A 17,853-nucleotide genomic window follows, 5' to 3' on the forward strand; every position below is an offset into this window, starting at 1 on the left:
TCTACGGAGAACCATGCTGGGTCGCCATAAAAAGAGAACACTATCTGAGCCTCTCCCGAGCATTTGTATGCTCAGGAGACCATTAAAGTAATAGTAATTATTCAGATTTCCATATGTCAGACAAAGAAACATTGATGAATCTCACTGAATTCTCAAAACCTTAAAGCTATGAGAGCTTTATGGTAACTTGTACTTTAACCCAGCTTCAAATAGACAAAAGAGGAGCACAAAGAGATGGGCTTTCAGAAGGTCACACAGCTACTAAAATGTAGGACTAGGATGCTAACTAAAAACTAAGATTCTAACTTGCACTCTTATTATTACTATTATTGGAGTATTATAGATTTTTGGCTTCCTTGGTGAGTCAGGTGGTAAAGAACCCACTTGCCAATGCAAGAGACGCAGGAGGCTCGGGTTTGATCCCTGGGTCAGGAAGATTCCCTGGAGAAGGAAATAGCAACCTGCTCCAGTATGCTTGCCTGGAAAATTCCATGGACAGAGGAGCCTGGTGGGCTATAGTCCATGGGGTCGCAAAGAGTCAGACATGACTGAGCGCATACACATATTGTTAATTTACAATGCCATGTTAGTTTCAGGTATATGGCAAAATGATTCAATATATATATATATATATATATATATTCAGTTCAGTCACTCAGTCGTGTCCGACTCTTTGCGACCCCATGAATTGCAGCACGCCAGGCCTCCCTGTCCATCACCAACTCCCGGAGTTCACCCAAACCCATGCCCATCGAGTCGGTGATGCCATCCAGCCGTCTCATCCTCTGTCGTCCCCTTCTCCTCCTGCCCCCAATCCCTCCCAGCATCAGAGTCTTTTCCAGTGAGGCAACTCTTCGCATGAGGTGGCCAAAGTGCTGATAGATATAGATATATATGGGCTTCCCAGGTGGTACTAGTGGTAAAGGACCCACCAGCTAGTGCAGGAGATGTAAGAGACGTGGGTTTGATCCCTGGGTCGGGAAGATCCCCTGGAGGAGGGCTTGGCAGCCCACTCCAGTATTCTTGCCTGGAGAATCTCACGGACAGAGGAGCATGGCGGGCTGCCATGCAAAGGGTTGCAAAGAGTCGTATGTGACTGAAGTGACTTAGCACACATGTATATGTATATTCTTTTTCAGATTCTTTTCCCTTATTGGTTATTATAAAATATTGAGTGTAGGTCCCTGTGCTATACAGTATGTCCTTATTGTTTCTCTTGTTTTATATATACTAGTGTGTATGTATTAACCCCACAGTCCTAATTTATCCTTCCCTTCCTTCCTCTTTGGCAACCATATTTCCAGTGTGCACTCTTAATGTTTTGATGCCACAATCCTGAATCTTCTGAAACAGTTTCTAATGGGGAAGAGTTTAATTTCACTCACCAGATCCGTTTTGTGAAACCACCCCCACATCTTGTATACCTTATACCTTCCGAGTGGGAGGCTTGCATCTATAGTTTTAGTGCTTCTTAAGCTTCATGGTGCTTACAGATCACCTGGAAATCTCCTTAAAATGCAGATTCTGATTCGGGAACTCTGGGGTGAGGCCCCAAACTCTGTGTGGCCACCAGCTCCCAGGTGATGCTGATGCTGCCAGTCTGAGGCCACACTTTCAGTAAGACGGGTCTACATTATTTCCAGTAGTCCGTGTCCTTAACGGTTGTTCTTTGATTTGAATCTCTACTAACAGCTCCCAGTTTGGAAATACTGGGGACTTAACAACTATTAGCTAAGAATATGGTTTATAGCCACTGTCACATTTCGTCTTTCCTTCCATCAAAGATGTTTCCAGGTCTAAGATCTATATTTCTTCTAAACAAGTTCCTCTGCCTTCCATCTTCATAAATACAGATGCTCACTCTAGAAGACTGAATACCAGCTATGTCAGAGGTCACTCTGAGGAGCTTTAGTTGTGTGACAGGAGAGACACTTTGCATTCTAGCTTCCTAAGGTCTTGACTAAGGGCGATGGTCTGCTCCTCCAGGTATCTTTCAGGCACATGGGTGCTCCTTGGCATTATCAATCCAAGTGTTATCTGGCTCTCAGCCCATGTAGTCACCATTTCTCATGGGGTGCAAGACACTGTGACAATAGGATTTTCTTGAAAAGGAAAGTTTCGTATAGTCCAGTAATTACGTACATCTACTTGCAGCAGTCTTTGTTGGTACAGTAAGGAAAGGAAATAACAGGGCATTACAAATGCCCCTGCATGCCGAGGATCCCAGCCAAATGCTCATTCAGCCTGTTCGACCATGTTTTCAACCCTGGTTAATTTGCTTTCCTTCGGGACTCAAAGCCACAGGCACGACAGCTCTTTGAGACCTCCCAAGACTGAGGTGCAGGCTATAGCTGGGTCTAAGTAGGTTGTATCTTTTCTCCAGATCCTCTGTTGAGCTGGGATCCTTGTCAGAATGAAGGTCCCCCCTCTGAGTGTGAGTGAGGACCCAGCCAGCACCACCTCAGGGGCAGCTCAAGTCAGGAGGTCCCCGAGGCCTGACTGGCAGGCCCTGCACGTCTCCTACCACCTCCTCTGTGACCATGTGTTTTGATTCCTCCTGCAGGCCCACCTGCTCTTTCCCAGCTGTGCCGCCTGTGTGTCCGGAAGTGCTTGGGTCGCAACTGTCACAAGACCATCCACAAACTGTACCTGCCGGACCCACTGGAAAAATTCCTCCTATACCAGTAGTCCCAACTATCTATAGGAAGATACTTGGAAAGAAATAGGTTGTTGCCTGCTGTACCCAGGGTGCCTAGTGTAGATGCGCAACAGCTAGACTCCTGGTATCTTCACATGAGCTAAGCTAGTTAGAGCATAACACTGATGAACTGGAGTATGTGGGGAGTGGAGACACCTGATTAATTTAGCATTCTTTTTAACCAAGGCACAATCAGAAACCTTTTCATTTTTATTTCTCACTAAGAAATTTTAAAAAATTGTGAAGTAGAGTGAAACTAGTAGGCAGTTTTTCAAGATTCATGATTCTTGATTATCTAATGGTTACCATTCTGCATAGCATGTAGACACGTAAATCTGGGTGGATAAGATTATGATGAATATAAGTCTTCCAAGATGGATTCTTGACTCTGTTATTCCCTTCTTCCCCTTTGTTTCCTTTCATGAATAAATCTCTGCTAAAATTTTATTTCCTTGTGTTTTATTTTATATATAAGAAAGCCAAATACTTTAAAACATCACAGTTAATTGAAACTTGCAGTTATCGAAGTCCTTGTTGATGTTGATTACACATGGGAATGATAATATTTTGAATGTATTGGGCTGGCCAAAAAGTTCATTTGGGTTTTCCCAGACAACGTTACAAAAACTCAAACAAACTTTTTGGCCAATTCACTATTAGGTTAAATACAGTTCATTATTAAAATTAATTTCACTTCTTTTTAAATGTGACTACAATCCAATTTTAAATTATACGTGTGGCTAACATTACATTTCTGTTGATATTGTTCTAGACTTTTTCTGATTTTCATGACTCATATCAAATAAGTACTCGTAGTTAACTATTTGGGGGATAAAGATTAACTTCTTATTTCATATCAATTTAAAAACAAATACTGGTTTTTAGAAAATGTTGAAACATTTCAAATGATGGTATAAAATACTGGAATAAAATGTTCATGAATATACATGAAAGGGGAGCTCTTTTGTAAGGATACTATCAAAGAAACTTTAAAGAAAAATACTGATAAATTAAAATAGATACCATAGAATATGCAGGAATTGGAGGCTTTCTGTCTTCAGAGTGTTTGCCAGAGTGCCTTTTTTGGTGTGCTTGCATCTTACTGAATGTCTAAAGTCTGTGTTAAGCCTCAGGATGTCCTAGAATGTTCAGTCTGTCTGTGGCCACAAGGAACTTGACAATCCTGTTGTTGCATCCACTTTTGGAAATTTTGGACCATGAATTTCATGAATCGTTTGTATGAACCTCCCAAATCTGGGGAGGGGGAGGAGTGTGTGTGTGTGTGTGTATGTGTATGTAGGGGGCGCTCTGTGTGTGTGTGTGTGTGTGTGTGTCTGTATGTGTGTAGGGGGCGCTCTGTGTGTGTGTGTCTGTGTGTCTGTGTGTGTGTAGGGGGCGCTCTACTCCTAAACTGAATCCCATTGATCCTTCTGCATCCAGAATGGGTGTGGAACAAGTCCAGATCCCTGCATCTTGGTGGTATTGTGATGTTAGATGGTTTATGATTGGGCACAAGATAGTCTTTATTTTTTTTTCCCCACGAAATAGTCTTTGCATTCCCTTTGAGCCCTGCATTCCATCAAGCTAGAATTAGGCCCTGAGATGAATCATCTAGTTTATATGAGATTATATGGCTTGCTTTGGGGGGTTCTGACCACTAATATAGATTATTTCATTTTTTTCAGAGGATGTGGAATGTTTTATTCCCAAAGTGGTGTGATTTCTTGCCATTTCAATCATATTTGAAGTACTCTGCAGTAACTTCTCCATTCATTCATGCATTTCTTACTCAGCATCTATTATGTGCCAGACACAGTTTGAGGCTATGAGAAAGAAAGATGGATGAGGTCCTTGCCCTTGAAAAGCTTATGTGTCAGTGGAAGCAACAGGGAATAAGCATAGACATATCATCACGACAGGAAATGATAAAAATGAAATTGTGGTAAAGAGCAATGATGAAAGCCACTGTTTTAAGTAAGTTGATTAGGCAAGGTCCCTGGCTGGGTGACTGAATTTTGAAAGTATTCGTGTGTGTATCTAATATTTATTTAATTTTTGCTATTAAGGTTTTAGTGACTGTTTTCAGTGTAATTTTAATACATCTTGACAGGGTTTTTTGTTTGTGTCTTTTCTTGATTTAATGTAGCAATCCTATTACAAAAGTATTTTTTTAATTGAAGTATAGTTGATTTACAGTGTCGTGTTTGTTTCTGATGAACAGCAGAGTGACCGAGTTATACATATATATACCCATTGTTTTCTACTTTCTTTTCCATTATGGTTCTGTGCTCTACAGTGGGTCCTTGTTCATCTATTTTATATATAGTAGTTTGTATCTGCTAATCCCCAACTCCTGCTTTATCTGTGCCCCTCTTTGCTAAACCATAAGTTTGTTCTCTATGCCTATGAGTCTGTTTCTGTTTTGTAAGTAAGTTCATTTGTCACATTTTAGATTCCACATTTAAGTAATATCATATGGTATTTGTCTTTCTCTGCTTGGTATGATAATCTGTAGGCCCATTGATGTGGCTGCAAATGGCATTATTTCATTCTTTTTTTGTGACTGAGTAATATTCTATTGTGTATGTATACCACATCTTTGTCAAACGTTTATCTGTTGGATATTTGGGTTGCTTCCATGTCTTGGCTATTGTGAATACTATTGCTGTGAACATGGGGGTGCATGTGTATTTTCAGATTAGAGTTTGCTTCAGATACGTGCCCAGGAGTGGCATTTCTGGATCATATGGAAACTCTAGTTTTTTAAGGAACCTACACACTGTTCTCCATGGTGGTGGCACTAATGTACATTCCCACCAACAGTGTAGCGGGGGTTACCTTTTCTCCACGCCCTCTCCAGCATTTGTTTTTTGTAGATTTTTTGATGATGGCCATTCTGACTTGTGTGAGGTGGTACCTACTGTAGTTCTGATTTGCATTTCTCTAACAATTAGTGATGTTGAGCATCTTTTCATGTGCCTGTTGACCATCTGTGTATGTATTCTTTGGAGAAATGTCTATTTAGGATTTAGGTGTTCTGCTTATTTTTTGATTGGGTTGTTTGTATTTTTTGGTATTGAGCTGCATGAGCTGTTTGTATATTTTGGAAATTAAGCCCTTGTCAGTTGCATCATTTGTGATTATTTTTTCCCAGTCCATAGGTTGTTTTTTCATTTTGTTTATGGTTTCCTTTGCTATGCAAAAGCTTATAAGTTTGACTAGGTCTCATTTGTTTATTTTTGTTACAAATGTATTTTTTGATTTCTGTTCTCCCCACAAACTATTTTTGTAATGATTTTCTAAGTTTCAAACTGTTTGAAACTATCCTTTAAAATGGTGGTTTCATATTTCTTAGCTATTTCCATATTGTTGGATATTTAATTATTTCTAATGTCTTGCTATTATAAATAATACGAGTGTGAACTTCATTTTGATAAATCTTAAAACAGTTGAAATATTTCTTAGATTTTCAGAAGTGGTATTTCCTAAGAAAACTATTTAATAATATAAAATACTTTAAAATACCTACATAATGAATCATTTTAAGGGAAACTTATTTTCATAACCAAACAAGTACCACATATTATCTGTTCAAATGCCATCTGTCTCCCTACAGAGATATCTAATATATTCATCTGTATACCATGTGCCTATCATCTGTCTGTCCATCCATCATTTATCTGACTGTATCCATCATCTGCTGTGACCCATTATTTTAAAAACTAAGCTTGCATGTGTCACTTGAAGATGCAAACCTCAACTCTCTGAAAAAGCCCATAAATTATTTAAAAGGTTGGGTACATCACGCAACATCTCTAAGTTTTTGTTCATATTTTATTAAGGAACCGTTTTCTCCCAAAGTAATTCTCCTCCCTGGTATTTCTAATATTGCCATGTCAAACAAACCTGAAGTTTACAGATATTTCTTTTTTCAATAACAGTGCTCATTGCTGAGACGATTTTATGCGCTTCCCACATAGAGAACAGCTGACCTTTCAGAGACAGTGCCTGAAGTTGTCATGGTGAGGGCTGAATCATTGTCAAGGAAGGGCACTCTGTGCACTGGAGGACCTCTCGTTTACTCCCATTCCAAATCCTTGCCAGGCTACTCCTGCATGGACATTTGCATGTGAAATATCAGCATCATCTCCTTTCTCTAGCAGAGTCTGTACCAGGACAAAGACAGGGGTCAGACAGGGTCACAGTCACAATAGCAGCTTCATCTTTTAACATGAGTGTAACCTGTAGAAAAGTATATACTACGTTTTAGTTTTCATTAATTTCCTCTCCTGCCATCATTATGTCTTGAAAATCTTTCAACTTGCAAAAAACTTGCAAGAATAATACAATGAATATTTGTCTATCTATCACTTCAGTTTGTCAGGTGATAAGATTTGCCACATTTGCTTATGCCTTTTTGTATGTATATATGAACATATGTATGTATATGTATATATACATATTTGTATGAATGTGTGTATACACACTTACATATATAAGTAGTTCCATGAATAATGAATACCTATACACATATTTTTTAAAATGAGCCCTTTGTAAGTAAACTCTGAGTTTTATGATTCTTCACCAGGGCTAGGATTAGGAGGAGGTGAGTGAGGCAAAAAATTTAAGGGGGCACCGAAAAACGTCATCAGGAGAAAAATTGTAGTGCAGTATTAAGAAAATTCAAATGTTAAGGGAATAAGGTCCCCAGTGACCAAAATATCAAACATTTTAATAAAGACAGGCTGTGGTTTGTTTTACAAACCTGCATAACAGTGTAATGAAAACAATGTTCCCAATCAGCCCAAGGTCCTGGGACATGGGGCTGCTGGGTTTATGAGGAATGACAGTGGCTTGTGAACAGAATGGGCAGTGCTGACTACATATATTCAAGCAGTTTGACTATAGAGCTTATGTTAACTTTTTCTTAAAAAAAAAAAAAAAACTATTAGGCTGCCCCAGGCTTTAGTTGTGGCATGTGGGATCTTAGTTCCCTGACCAGAGGTTAAACTTGGGCTCCCTGCATTGGGAGGACAGAGTCTTAACCACTGGACCACCAAGGAAGTCCCAGGTTTTTCTATTTGGTGCAAAATATGTACATAGGGACACACGTTTCTCCCCTTGGATCACGCTTCCACAAGGCTCTGCATTGAGTACTTCAAGTAAGCATGTCCTAAGAACACAGTTTCTTTGACTTAAGCGTGGGCGATGCAGTGATCAAACGCAGGAAGTTGGACATTGATGCACTTGGAGTATCTGATATACATCTATATTTAAATTTCTGTGGTGGCACTGATGTCTTTTATGCCTTATCCTCCCTAATCAGGATCCAATCAAGGATCATCACATTTACTGATCAAGTCTCTTTAATCTCCTGTCATTTAGAAAGCTTCCCCTCCCACTTCTGTGTTTTATGCCACCCCACTGGCATTTTTGAAGAGTTCAGCCTCATTGTTATGAAGACTCTTTCTCAGTTTTGATTTGCCCGATTGTTTGCTCAAGAATACTGCATTATGCCAGATTTTCAAAAAAACACATCCTTGTTTGAATCTTACCGCACTGATCTATGGAGTAAGAATGAGTGACAGCTTTCTAAAGTAACAACAGCAGCCAGCTCAGTGTGCAGAGCCAATTAGACGGGCACAACTAAGACAGGACTTTTTTCAGGAAAAGCGGATCACTCTGAATGACCAGAGGAGAGATGCACGTTTTGGGTTTTAAAGGTTTTGTACTTGAAAACTTGCCGGCTGGAATGACATGAGGTTTCAGCTCTGGGGCCGACTTTGACTGGTTGAAGGTGACTTCCAAGTCTGCCTAAGGTGTCAGGAGAAAGTCTTGGAATCCCATGAGTGATGTCAGCCACAGATCTATAGGTGAGGGGTGGGGCAGAGTCAGTGGCCAGTGTTAAGTCTGCGTTTGATAGAGAATGATTATGGCCTTACTGCTGATACAGGCCATAATTCTTTTTTCCTGCCTAACCTGGGCTGAGTTTCCTGAACATGCAGACAGACACAGAGACCGACTCAAAGCTGGCAGATTGTTTTGCTCTTGCGGCTTCTTGTAAGCCAAGCTGTTTCTCTTTAATGAAAGCTCTCATACATGTAGTTCAACTTTATCCACATGTGGATCCTTAAAAATGCATCAACTTCCCTAGTAATATTTTTCTAATTCCTGACTGGAACTGTTGTTAAATAGTTTAAAAACAAAACAACAAACAGTTCCCATCTTCCAGCATCCACAGGTGTTGATCAGCATTATGAGAAGATAAAATGGTGATTAATTCCTTCCCAGATGCTAAGGCAACAACCTTCAAATCTTCTTTATTGTCGTTTTGGACAATCAAGTTAACTTTGAACATAGAGAAACCTTATCTTCTTGGTATTTAATGAAAAGTAAATAAAGAAGCTTTACTATGAAGATTTTGCTCAGAGAATGGGATGCTTTCCAGCTCTCCTGCTGCACTGTTTAACTCCTTGACAGCCAGTCTACATTGGGAGTAAATTTCTGCTGCCGAATGCAAGGTTCATTTTTCTTCAGATCTTTCCTGATACAGTAGTGAACAATGTATATATGCTTATGGCATTCTCAGTTAATTCTGCAAATAGAGCTGGAGGGCAATTTCAGTTCAGTTCAGTAGCTCAGTTGTGTCCAACTCTTTGTGACCCCATGAACAGCACTCTCTGTCCATCACCAACTCCCGGAGTTCACCCAAACTCATGTCCATTGAGTCAGTGATGCCATCCAACCATCTCATCCTCTATCGTCCCCTTCTCCTACCCTCAAATCTTTCCCAGCATCAGGGTCTTTTCCAATGAGTCAGCTCTTCGCATCAGGTGTGAAGGCCTAAGTATTGGAGTTTCAGCTTCAACATCAGTCCTTCCAATGAACACCCAGGACTATCTCCTTTAGGATGGACTGATTGGATCTCCTTGCAGTCCAAGGGACTCTCAAGAGTCTTCTCCAACATCACAGTTCAAAAGTACCAATTCTTCGGTGCTCAGCTTTCTTTATAGTCCAACTCTCACATCCATACATGACTACTGGAAAAACCATAGCTTTGACTAGACTTACCTTTGTTGACAAAGTAATGTCTCTGCTTTTTAATACACTTTCTAGGTTGGTCATAACTTTCCTTCTAAGGAGTAAGTGTCTTTTAATTTCATGGCTGCAATCACCATCTGCAGTGATTTTGGAGCCCCCCAAAATAAAGTCAGCCATTGTTTCCCCATCTACTTGCCATGAAGTGATGGGACCAGATGACATGATCTTAGTTTTCTGAATGTTGAGCTTTAAGCCAACTTTTTCCACTCTCCTCTTTCACTTTTATCAAGAGGCTCTTTAGTTCTTTACTTTCTGCCATAAGGGTGGTGTCATCCACATATCTGAGGTTATTGATATTTTTCCCGGCAATCTTGATTCCAGCTTGTGCTTCATCCAGCCCAGCATTTTGCATGATGTACTCTGCATATAAGTTAAATAAGCAGGGTGACAATATACAGCCTTGACGTACTCCTTTTCCTATTTGGAACTAGTCTGTTGTTCCATGTCCAGTTCTAACTGTTGCTTCCTGACCTGCATACAGGTTTCTCAAGAGGCAGGTCAGGTGGTCTGGTATTCCCATCTCTTTCAGAATTGTCCACAGTTTGTTAGGATCCACACAGTCAAAGGCTTTGGCATAGTCAATAAAGCAGAAATAGATGTTTTTTCTGGAATTCTCTTGCTTTTTCCATGATCCAGCGGATGTTGGCAATTTGATCTCTGGTTCCTCTGTCTTTTCTAAAACCAGCTTGAACATCTGGAAGTTCATGGTTCACGTATTGCTGAAGCCTGGCGTGGAGAATTTTGAGCATTACTTTACTAGCGTGTGAGATGAGTACAATTGTGTGGTAGTTTGAACATTCTTTGGCATTGCCTTTCTTAGGGATTGAAATGAAAACTGACCTTTTCCAGTCCTGTGGCCACTGCTGAGTTTTCCAAATTTGCTGACATATTGAGTCACTTTCTCACCATCATCTTTTAGGATTTGAAATAGCTCAACTGGAATTCCATCACCTCCACTAGGTTTGTTTGTAGTGATGCTTTCTAAGGCCCACTTGACTTCACATTCCAGGATGTCTGGCTCTAGGTGAGTGGCAATTTGGCAGTATTTAAATTTTAAGTGAACTGATTAATAATTGTAGACTATTAATTGGCCCAGTCAGTTTCCCCCAATGATAACTTTGTGCAAAACTGTAGTAAAATATCACAACCAGGAAATCAACATTGAGACCATCCATTGATCTCATTCGGGATTCTTGTTTGACTTGTACCCACTCCTGTGTGTCTTTAGTTCTGTAGAAAAGATCACATGTGTATGAGCACAACTTGGACCCAGTGTTTCCACTCTTAGGAATCTCGCCTCTGGATATAATTGCATATTGTCACTGAGCCAAATTTGGGTCCACTCAGTGTGGTATTGACACTCATTGTGTCTATTGACACTGCATTGTGATGAAGGAATGTATAGTGTTTATTACAGAATACCAAGCAAGGACAATGGGCAGCTCATGCTCAAATGACCCAAACTCTCCAATGGCCTTTAGGGGAGGGGCTTTAAAGGCAGTGTGAATGAGGGAGCTGCAGGTTGTGTGGTGAGCTTGTGTTCTTGGATTGGTGGGCATCATGATGACATTTCAAGCATCACCAACCTTTGGGTTTTGACCAGTCTGAGGTCTACATGCTTGTCATCAGTTTTCATCTGGTGGGGGTCTGCTTCCTCTAGAAACAACTTATGCAAGTGTGTCAGAACTTTGTATCTTTTAGGGAACTGAGAGTTCAGTTAGTGTGCTATGTGGCAGATTTATAGTCTAAATTGTTACCATTTCCCAGCCTAACAGCTATTTTTTGTTTCTAGTCTTCACATTTCCTACTTACTAATGCAGATTGGGGAGGCCTGAGAGAGTAAAGCAAAAAGCCTTGTACTTAAAACAATAGGGACAGAGAGGCTTGTGTTGGGCTCCAATTCCCCCTTTTTCTTTAATAGTCCTCTGTCTTGAGGGGCACAGGTTCAGGACAAGAAAGGGAATATACTTTCGAATAGAGAGGTTAATCATAAACTCGGGGAACAGTTTAAGGGGGACTCAGTTTCAATACGTGCATGAAGCCATATGTAGAAATATATGAAGTGCAGTATTTTTGCAGTAGTAAAAGAAAATGGTAACACCCTGCCTCCATCATTAGGGGAATAATGAAATGTTTTTGGTGTGAAATACTTAAGGAATGCTCTGCTGTAGTGAATAAAGAAAAGGACAGAGCCATTGAGTTATTCTGCTGAAATGAAAAGATCCCCAAGACAAAATAAGTGTAAAAAGTGTTTGTGTTAATTACAATCATGTGGAAAAGGTACAGCAATAAATGTGTATCCCCATGAATGCAGGAAAATGCATTTTAAAATATGCAGGACATTCCTCAGACTGTAAACAGTGGCTCCCACATGGGTCAACTGAGGCTTGGTGAATCTGAAACAGTAAGGCTGTATCTTTGACATTAAAAATAATCGGTGATCGCTGCACAAGCAGACTATGCTTGAGACTAACTCAGAGCCTTCCCCAATGGGGAAGGAAAGTCCCTTTATACTTGGAGAGGGAGTGGGAATCCAGGGGTGGCCATCAGCCTGAGCCAGCAGCACCCAAAGGTATGGGGAAGCTGGGTGTATTTGAAAAGACACGGACAAAACCCCAGATATTTTGTAAAGGCAAACGGGGAAAACTTCACACAGTAAAACGTTTTATAACTAATCATTGAAAGATAGCAGCTCACCTCCAGGCCCCCTTGCTGCCCAGCAATCCATTTTTCCCCCAATAGCAACCCTGAATTATTTATTTAGAAGTTAAAATATAATGTGTGGAGAAGGGTGAGCAGGACATTTAGTGCAACCCCTGCAGTCAGAAGGTAGAAACTAGAAGTTCTTTCCAAACGTGCATTTTTGTAACATATAGACACATTTTCCCATAAGAAACTCCCAGAAAAATTGAAACCACATGTGCAGATGGTCAGGGCGTGCTGTGTAAGTTGCTGTGCAAGCAATTCAGCAGGGCTGCAGCAAAACCAGCTTTCTCAGCTCCTGGGTTCTGGGGCTTGTCTCAACAGCAAGAAACCCCCAAACAACAAGTGGATCCAGCAGGCAAACAATGTTGCAGAAGGCTAACGGTCTCCACCCCCCACCCTGTTCCCTGGGCTCTCCCAAAGTTACAGACTGTGAGTTTCCTTCCTGATAAACCTCAAGGCTTCCTCACTGATTGGTCTCAGTTTTGGAAAGGACGTGACATCAGCAACTTTGCAGACTTTAGGCTGGGGGGCTGCTGTGGGCTTTGGGCAGCCTCCAGCCTGTGAGGTAGATCGTGCGTGTGTGCGTGTGTGTGTATGTGTGTGTGTGTGTCCCCGTGTGCGCGTGTCTGTTTGACCACAGGTAGTACTCAGATTACCCTGCCTGTCCTGTTTTCTGCCATCTGACCAGGAGGGTGCCGCTCAGCCACTCACAGCCCTGGAATTTCCCAGGACCCGGGGGAGCATGGAATTTGGACTTTCCTGAACAGCTGAAGTGGAGTGTGGAGCTTGCCCAGCCCAGGAGAGCACCATGGATGGTGAACGACCAGGCAGAAACGGCAGCAAGCCCCCGGACATGAGGCTCTTTTCCAACCCATTGATGGGGGGTGAGTTTAGGGGCTGTGTTGTCAGCCTGCTGGGGAGGTCTGTTAACATGCTTAGGAGAGAAGAGAGATGAGGGTGGGGTGATTTCAGTGGCTTCATCTGAAATGTGGCCACAGGGTAGTTACTGGACAGATGTCCATGACTTACTGGTATCTGCCCTTCATATGGTTGCTCCAGAATGTGTACACCTCTTTCTGCAGGGTCCTGTGGACCATGTCAAGCCACTTATCACAGTTTATTCCCAGGAGAAATGTCAGCTGCAGAGAATTATTTTTTGTGGGTCAAATATATCATTGATATTCCATTGGAGGTTTGAAAGTCACTTCTAAATAGGAAGGAACATCTTCACTGCTAAAACATTTATTAAAAGGTCTTAGGTATGTGGCATTTGGGTGGGGCTGGGTTTATAAATGATGTTCAGAAATTGAGCCCTGATTGATTCACTTTAAAAGGAGCCTTTTTTTTTTAACCTTTGGAGCAGTGTCTTAGAGGTATGATTCTCCCCTGTCTCCTGGTATCTTTGTTAATGCATAGAGTCCTATACCTCTGGGAAACTCATTTCCTGTGAGCACTCAGCAGGTACCTGCTGACTGAAAGGATTCTGAAAAATGGGTCTAGACATTAGAGGAGGCTGATTATATGATTATATTCAGCACCCTGGGAGACTGCCCACAACACTTGCTGGTCAAAGGGACAAAAAGCAGGGACCCTAACATCAGCTAGGACTTGCTACTCTCCTACTGTTTAGGTGCTGAAGGGGGAAAACACACACACACACACAAATACGAAATGTCGTCCCTCTGGCTCATGGAGCAGACAGGACTGCTCAAGTTAGTTGTTCGTGTATCCACTTTGGCTCATAAAAGGAGCAGAGTCCTCAACAGCAAGTAGGATTTGGATCCGCCAAGGCAGACATGGATTAATCAGAGATACTGAGCGTGAACTTGGAGCAGTAGAACGCAGAGTAGCACCATAAATAACTTTTAAAAATGGATTTGATAAATATATTTTTAAAGCAGCAAACCAATCAATATGGGGAAAAATCAGTAATGTGGTAGACTTCTGCATGATGATTTTACAGCTGAGTTTATTTTCATTTCTACCTGAGAGAGGGGCACTAGCCACTTTTCACTGTTCAGGGTTTCTAAAGGTCCTAATCCAGGAATTCCCCGGCAGTTCAGTGGTTGGGACTCCACGCTTCCACTGCAGGGGGCATAGGTTCGATCCCTGGTCGGGGAACTAAGATCCTGCATGCTGTGCCGCTGTGGCCAAAAATATAAATAAACAAAGGTCCTAATCCAACCCTGGTTGGGCCTGGCTGGGTGGGTATGGGTGGGCAGGCACTGTCACAGCTGGACTGCAGTGTCGTAAGGAGTCTAGTGAGAACACTGGAGAGACGAAATCTGAAAATGAAGCTTCAGAAGCTAGGTGGAGGAGTTTAGCCTTCAGGAGGCAGGGAACTGGGAGCCATTGATGGTTCTGGAGTGGAAGCTTGGCCATGATAAAGACTGTAAGTAAATGAATGTGGTAGCCATAGTCAGGATAGATTGTGGAGAATTTACGAGAAATTATTATAGTAATCCACTGCTTCTCAAACTCGTATACATCAGTATCACCTGGATGGATTGTTAAAATGCTGATGGCTGGGCTCCACCACCTCAGATACTAGGTCTGGGGAGGGGCCTGGAAGTCTGCATTTATAACAAGCTCCCGGGTAATGCTGATGGTGCTGTTTAGGGACAATACCTTGAGAATCACTGCATGAAGCTGGTATCTGGATCAAGCTTCAGAAATGACAGGGAAAGGGAAAATATGGCTTGTATTTTCAGAGGAAAGAGAAATCAAGCTCTGTTGCTTGATTAGCTCAGCTGGTAAAGAATCCACCTGCCATGCAGGAGACCCCAGTTTGATTCCTGGGAAGAATCCCCTGGAGAAGGGATAGGCTACCCACTCTAATATTTTTGGGCTTTCCTAGTGGCTCACATGGTAAAGAATCCGCCTGCAATGCAGGAGACCTGGGTTTGATTCCCAGATTGGGAAGATCCCGTGGAGGAGGGCATGGCAACCAGTTCCAGTATTCTGGCCTGGAGAATCCCATGGACAGAGGAGCCTGGAGGGCTACAGTCCATGAGCTTGCAAAGGGTAGGACATGAGGGAGTGACTAAGCACAGCACAAAGGAGAGAAGGCGGCCAGAACTGCAGCGTTTTCAAAGCCTAGGGTAATGTCAGCTCAGAGGGCTAGCTGAGAGAGAAGTCACGAAGGGGAGCCGGCTTGGGGATCAGAGTGAGATAGGGAGGAGAAGGCGTGAATGTGCCAATGGCTGTGCCCAGGGCTCAGTATGAAGGTGCGGGACAGAGGCTGGGCAATGAATTCAGGTTGGGAATCAGGCCTCAGGCTGTTCTGCAGAGGGGCTGGGCTGAAATCCTGGAGGATACATTGTCTGATGACTGAGAGCCAAGGATGGAGCCCTGGGACAGACTTCCATTTGAGGATGGAGAACCAGTAAATTGGATAGATAGGCAGGAAGAGACTCAGATGCTGTCATTTCACAGGGACTAAAGGAAGAGAAGTTTTCCAAGAAGGGGAAGTCACAAGGGTGGGTGCCAGGACCCTTCTGCTTGCCCAAGTCCTTCTCTACATCTGACCCACAGACTACTGCACCTTTGAAGCCTCTGCCCTCACAAAGCCCTCCCAGACTTTCTCCCAGCCCTTACCCAAATGGAGGCTCTCTCTCCCTACTGTGCATCAGCCCTGCCCCTTGGGCAGAATTTCACTGATAGCTGGATTGCATTTATTTATGCTTCAGAAGACTTGACCTTGGTGAAGTGTGGAATGTGAAACACTCAGAATGTTGTTTCCAGGCCTTGATGAGAAACTCAACTCAGGTGAAGCGAATCCCCTGGCACTGGACCAGGGCAGAGGTCAGTGAGGTGTGGTTGGCCTTGGGGAGCTTGGCTGCTCCCACCTGCACTGGCAGGCTTTTCTTGGCAGCTGCCTCTGGAGGAAGGGAGGAAAGAACATGCAGATGGCAACAAAGTATTTATAGAGATGGAATTCTTGACCCTTCTGCCCCAGAAGTGGGAGTAGAATGTCTTTCTTTTCCCCTGAAATACCTCGTTATTGATCACATTGTGTCCATCCCCAGAACATAAAGTCCTAACCCCCTGAACCTCCGGCCGTGACCTGATTAGAAACATTGTCATCGCAGGTGTAATCAGTTAAGGCCGGGTCACAGTGGAGTAGGAGGGCCCCGCACCCCATGACTGGTCCATGGAAGAAGAGCAGAGGAGGCAGAAAGGGATGAAGCCTTGTGACGGCAGAGGCGGAGGTTCTAAAGATACATGTGATGAGCCAAGAAACTGCAAAGACGGACACCCAACACCAGAGGCTAGAAGAGGCGAGGAAGGACTCATTCTCTTAGGGTGGATTTTTGGCTGTTGGGCCACCTCAACAGGGGCAGTTTTTTGAAACCTGCCTGATCAGACAGGATGGGTTGAGGGGGTGAGGTCTCTATGGAGGAGGCCACCGGAGAGAGAGACGCAGATAGGAGAGGCAGGGTGATGGAACTGGGAGAAAGAATTGCAGTAGACAGGACTGATGTGCCCAAGAGTCGCCTTGCTGGGCCTTTGTATTTGTCTCTTTGCGACTGTGAGCCTCTGTTTCTTTGTCCTGTTGTGATCTGTCCTGCCATCTAACCAAGGTCCACAGTCACTGTAAACCCAACACGCAGATCCTCCCCAGTGTGCTCACCACTGAACCTACCCCATCACCACCTGAAGACTGAAGGCGTGTGCTCCCACTGTCTCCGAGCAATGCAGCCTTTCTTCCCCGCCTTGCCCTTGCAAAATGTTTCCCAGGAGGAACAGTGATGCTACCCCCAGCATTCACTGTAGGCTTTCAGAGCTTCGTGAATAATAGCTCTTTTCAGAATGTACTAATTAGTACATTTTCAATCTCTTCTGAATAATGGAAATTTTAAAAAATCATTCTAGAAATGGCAATAAAATGAAATGGCAGCTTTCCTAATGTGCTGCAGGGTTTGATGGAGACTCAATTTCAAAGAAAGGTAAGTTGAATAGCACTAATTGGAGGACTTGTGGCATTGTTTCATGAGGAGAGCGCCTTGCCTCATGTCAACCACGAGCTACGCTAGTGGATCTGTGGCATTGCCATCGACCCCCATTTGGCATCTATTTCTTGGCAGTAAAACCAACAGTTCTTAGCTGATAAAGTACTGGGGAAAAATTCTTAATATATACCGAGCACTTGAATGATGTGTTGTATAGATATAACAGCCCTTGAGTTTCCAGGGATCAGTGGAAAAGGGAATGTGACTTTGAGCTTTCCCTCCATCCATAGCCACCTCCCGTGAGCAGCATCCATGTTCTGGCAGGAATAGTCCCCTTTCCTGCTTATTGTACTCTTTTCCAGTTGTCAGCAGGAAGGTGGGCAAAGCTGCTTTGGG

General features: G+C 42.8%; 2 protein-coding genes across 7 annotated transcripts in view; both read left to right on the forward strand.

The window, feature by feature from the left end:
- ASB11 (ankyrin repeat and SOCS box containing 11) overlaps positions 1-3,145 on the forward strand; it is a 32,046-nt gene extending 28,901 nt beyond the window's left edge. For all 6 annotated transcript variants that reach the window (XM_061408111.1, XM_061408113.1, XM_061408115.1 and 3 more), the window contains one exon: positions 2,564-3,145. In XM_061408111.1, the coding sequence (XP_061264095.1) occupies positions 2,564-2,688 (125 nt within the window). In that variant the 3' untranslated portion in view covers positions 2,689-3,145. The remainder of the gene's footprint in view (positions 1-2,563) is intronic.
- Positions 3,146-12,961: 9,816 nt separating this feature from the next.
- ASB9 (ankyrin repeat and SOCS box containing 9) overlaps positions 12,962-17,853 on the forward strand; it is a 28,249-nt gene continuing 23,357 nt past the window's right edge. The window contains exons 1-2 of the mRNA XM_061408121.1: positions 12,962-13,070; positions 13,194-13,389. Of these exons, the coding sequence (XP_061264105.1) occupies positions 13,314-13,389 (76 nt within the window). The 5' untranslated portion in view covers positions 12,962-13,070; positions 13,194-13,313. The remainder of the gene's footprint in view (positions 13,071-13,193; positions 13,390-17,853) is intronic.

The sequence above is a fragment of the Bos javanicus genome, chromosome X (genome assembly GCF_032452875.1).
Source record: "Bos javanicus breed banteng chromosome X, ARS-OSU_banteng_1.0, whole genome shotgun sequence".
Lineage (NCBI taxonomy): Eukaryota > Metazoa > Chordata > Mammalia > Artiodactyla > Bovidae > Bos > Bos javanicus.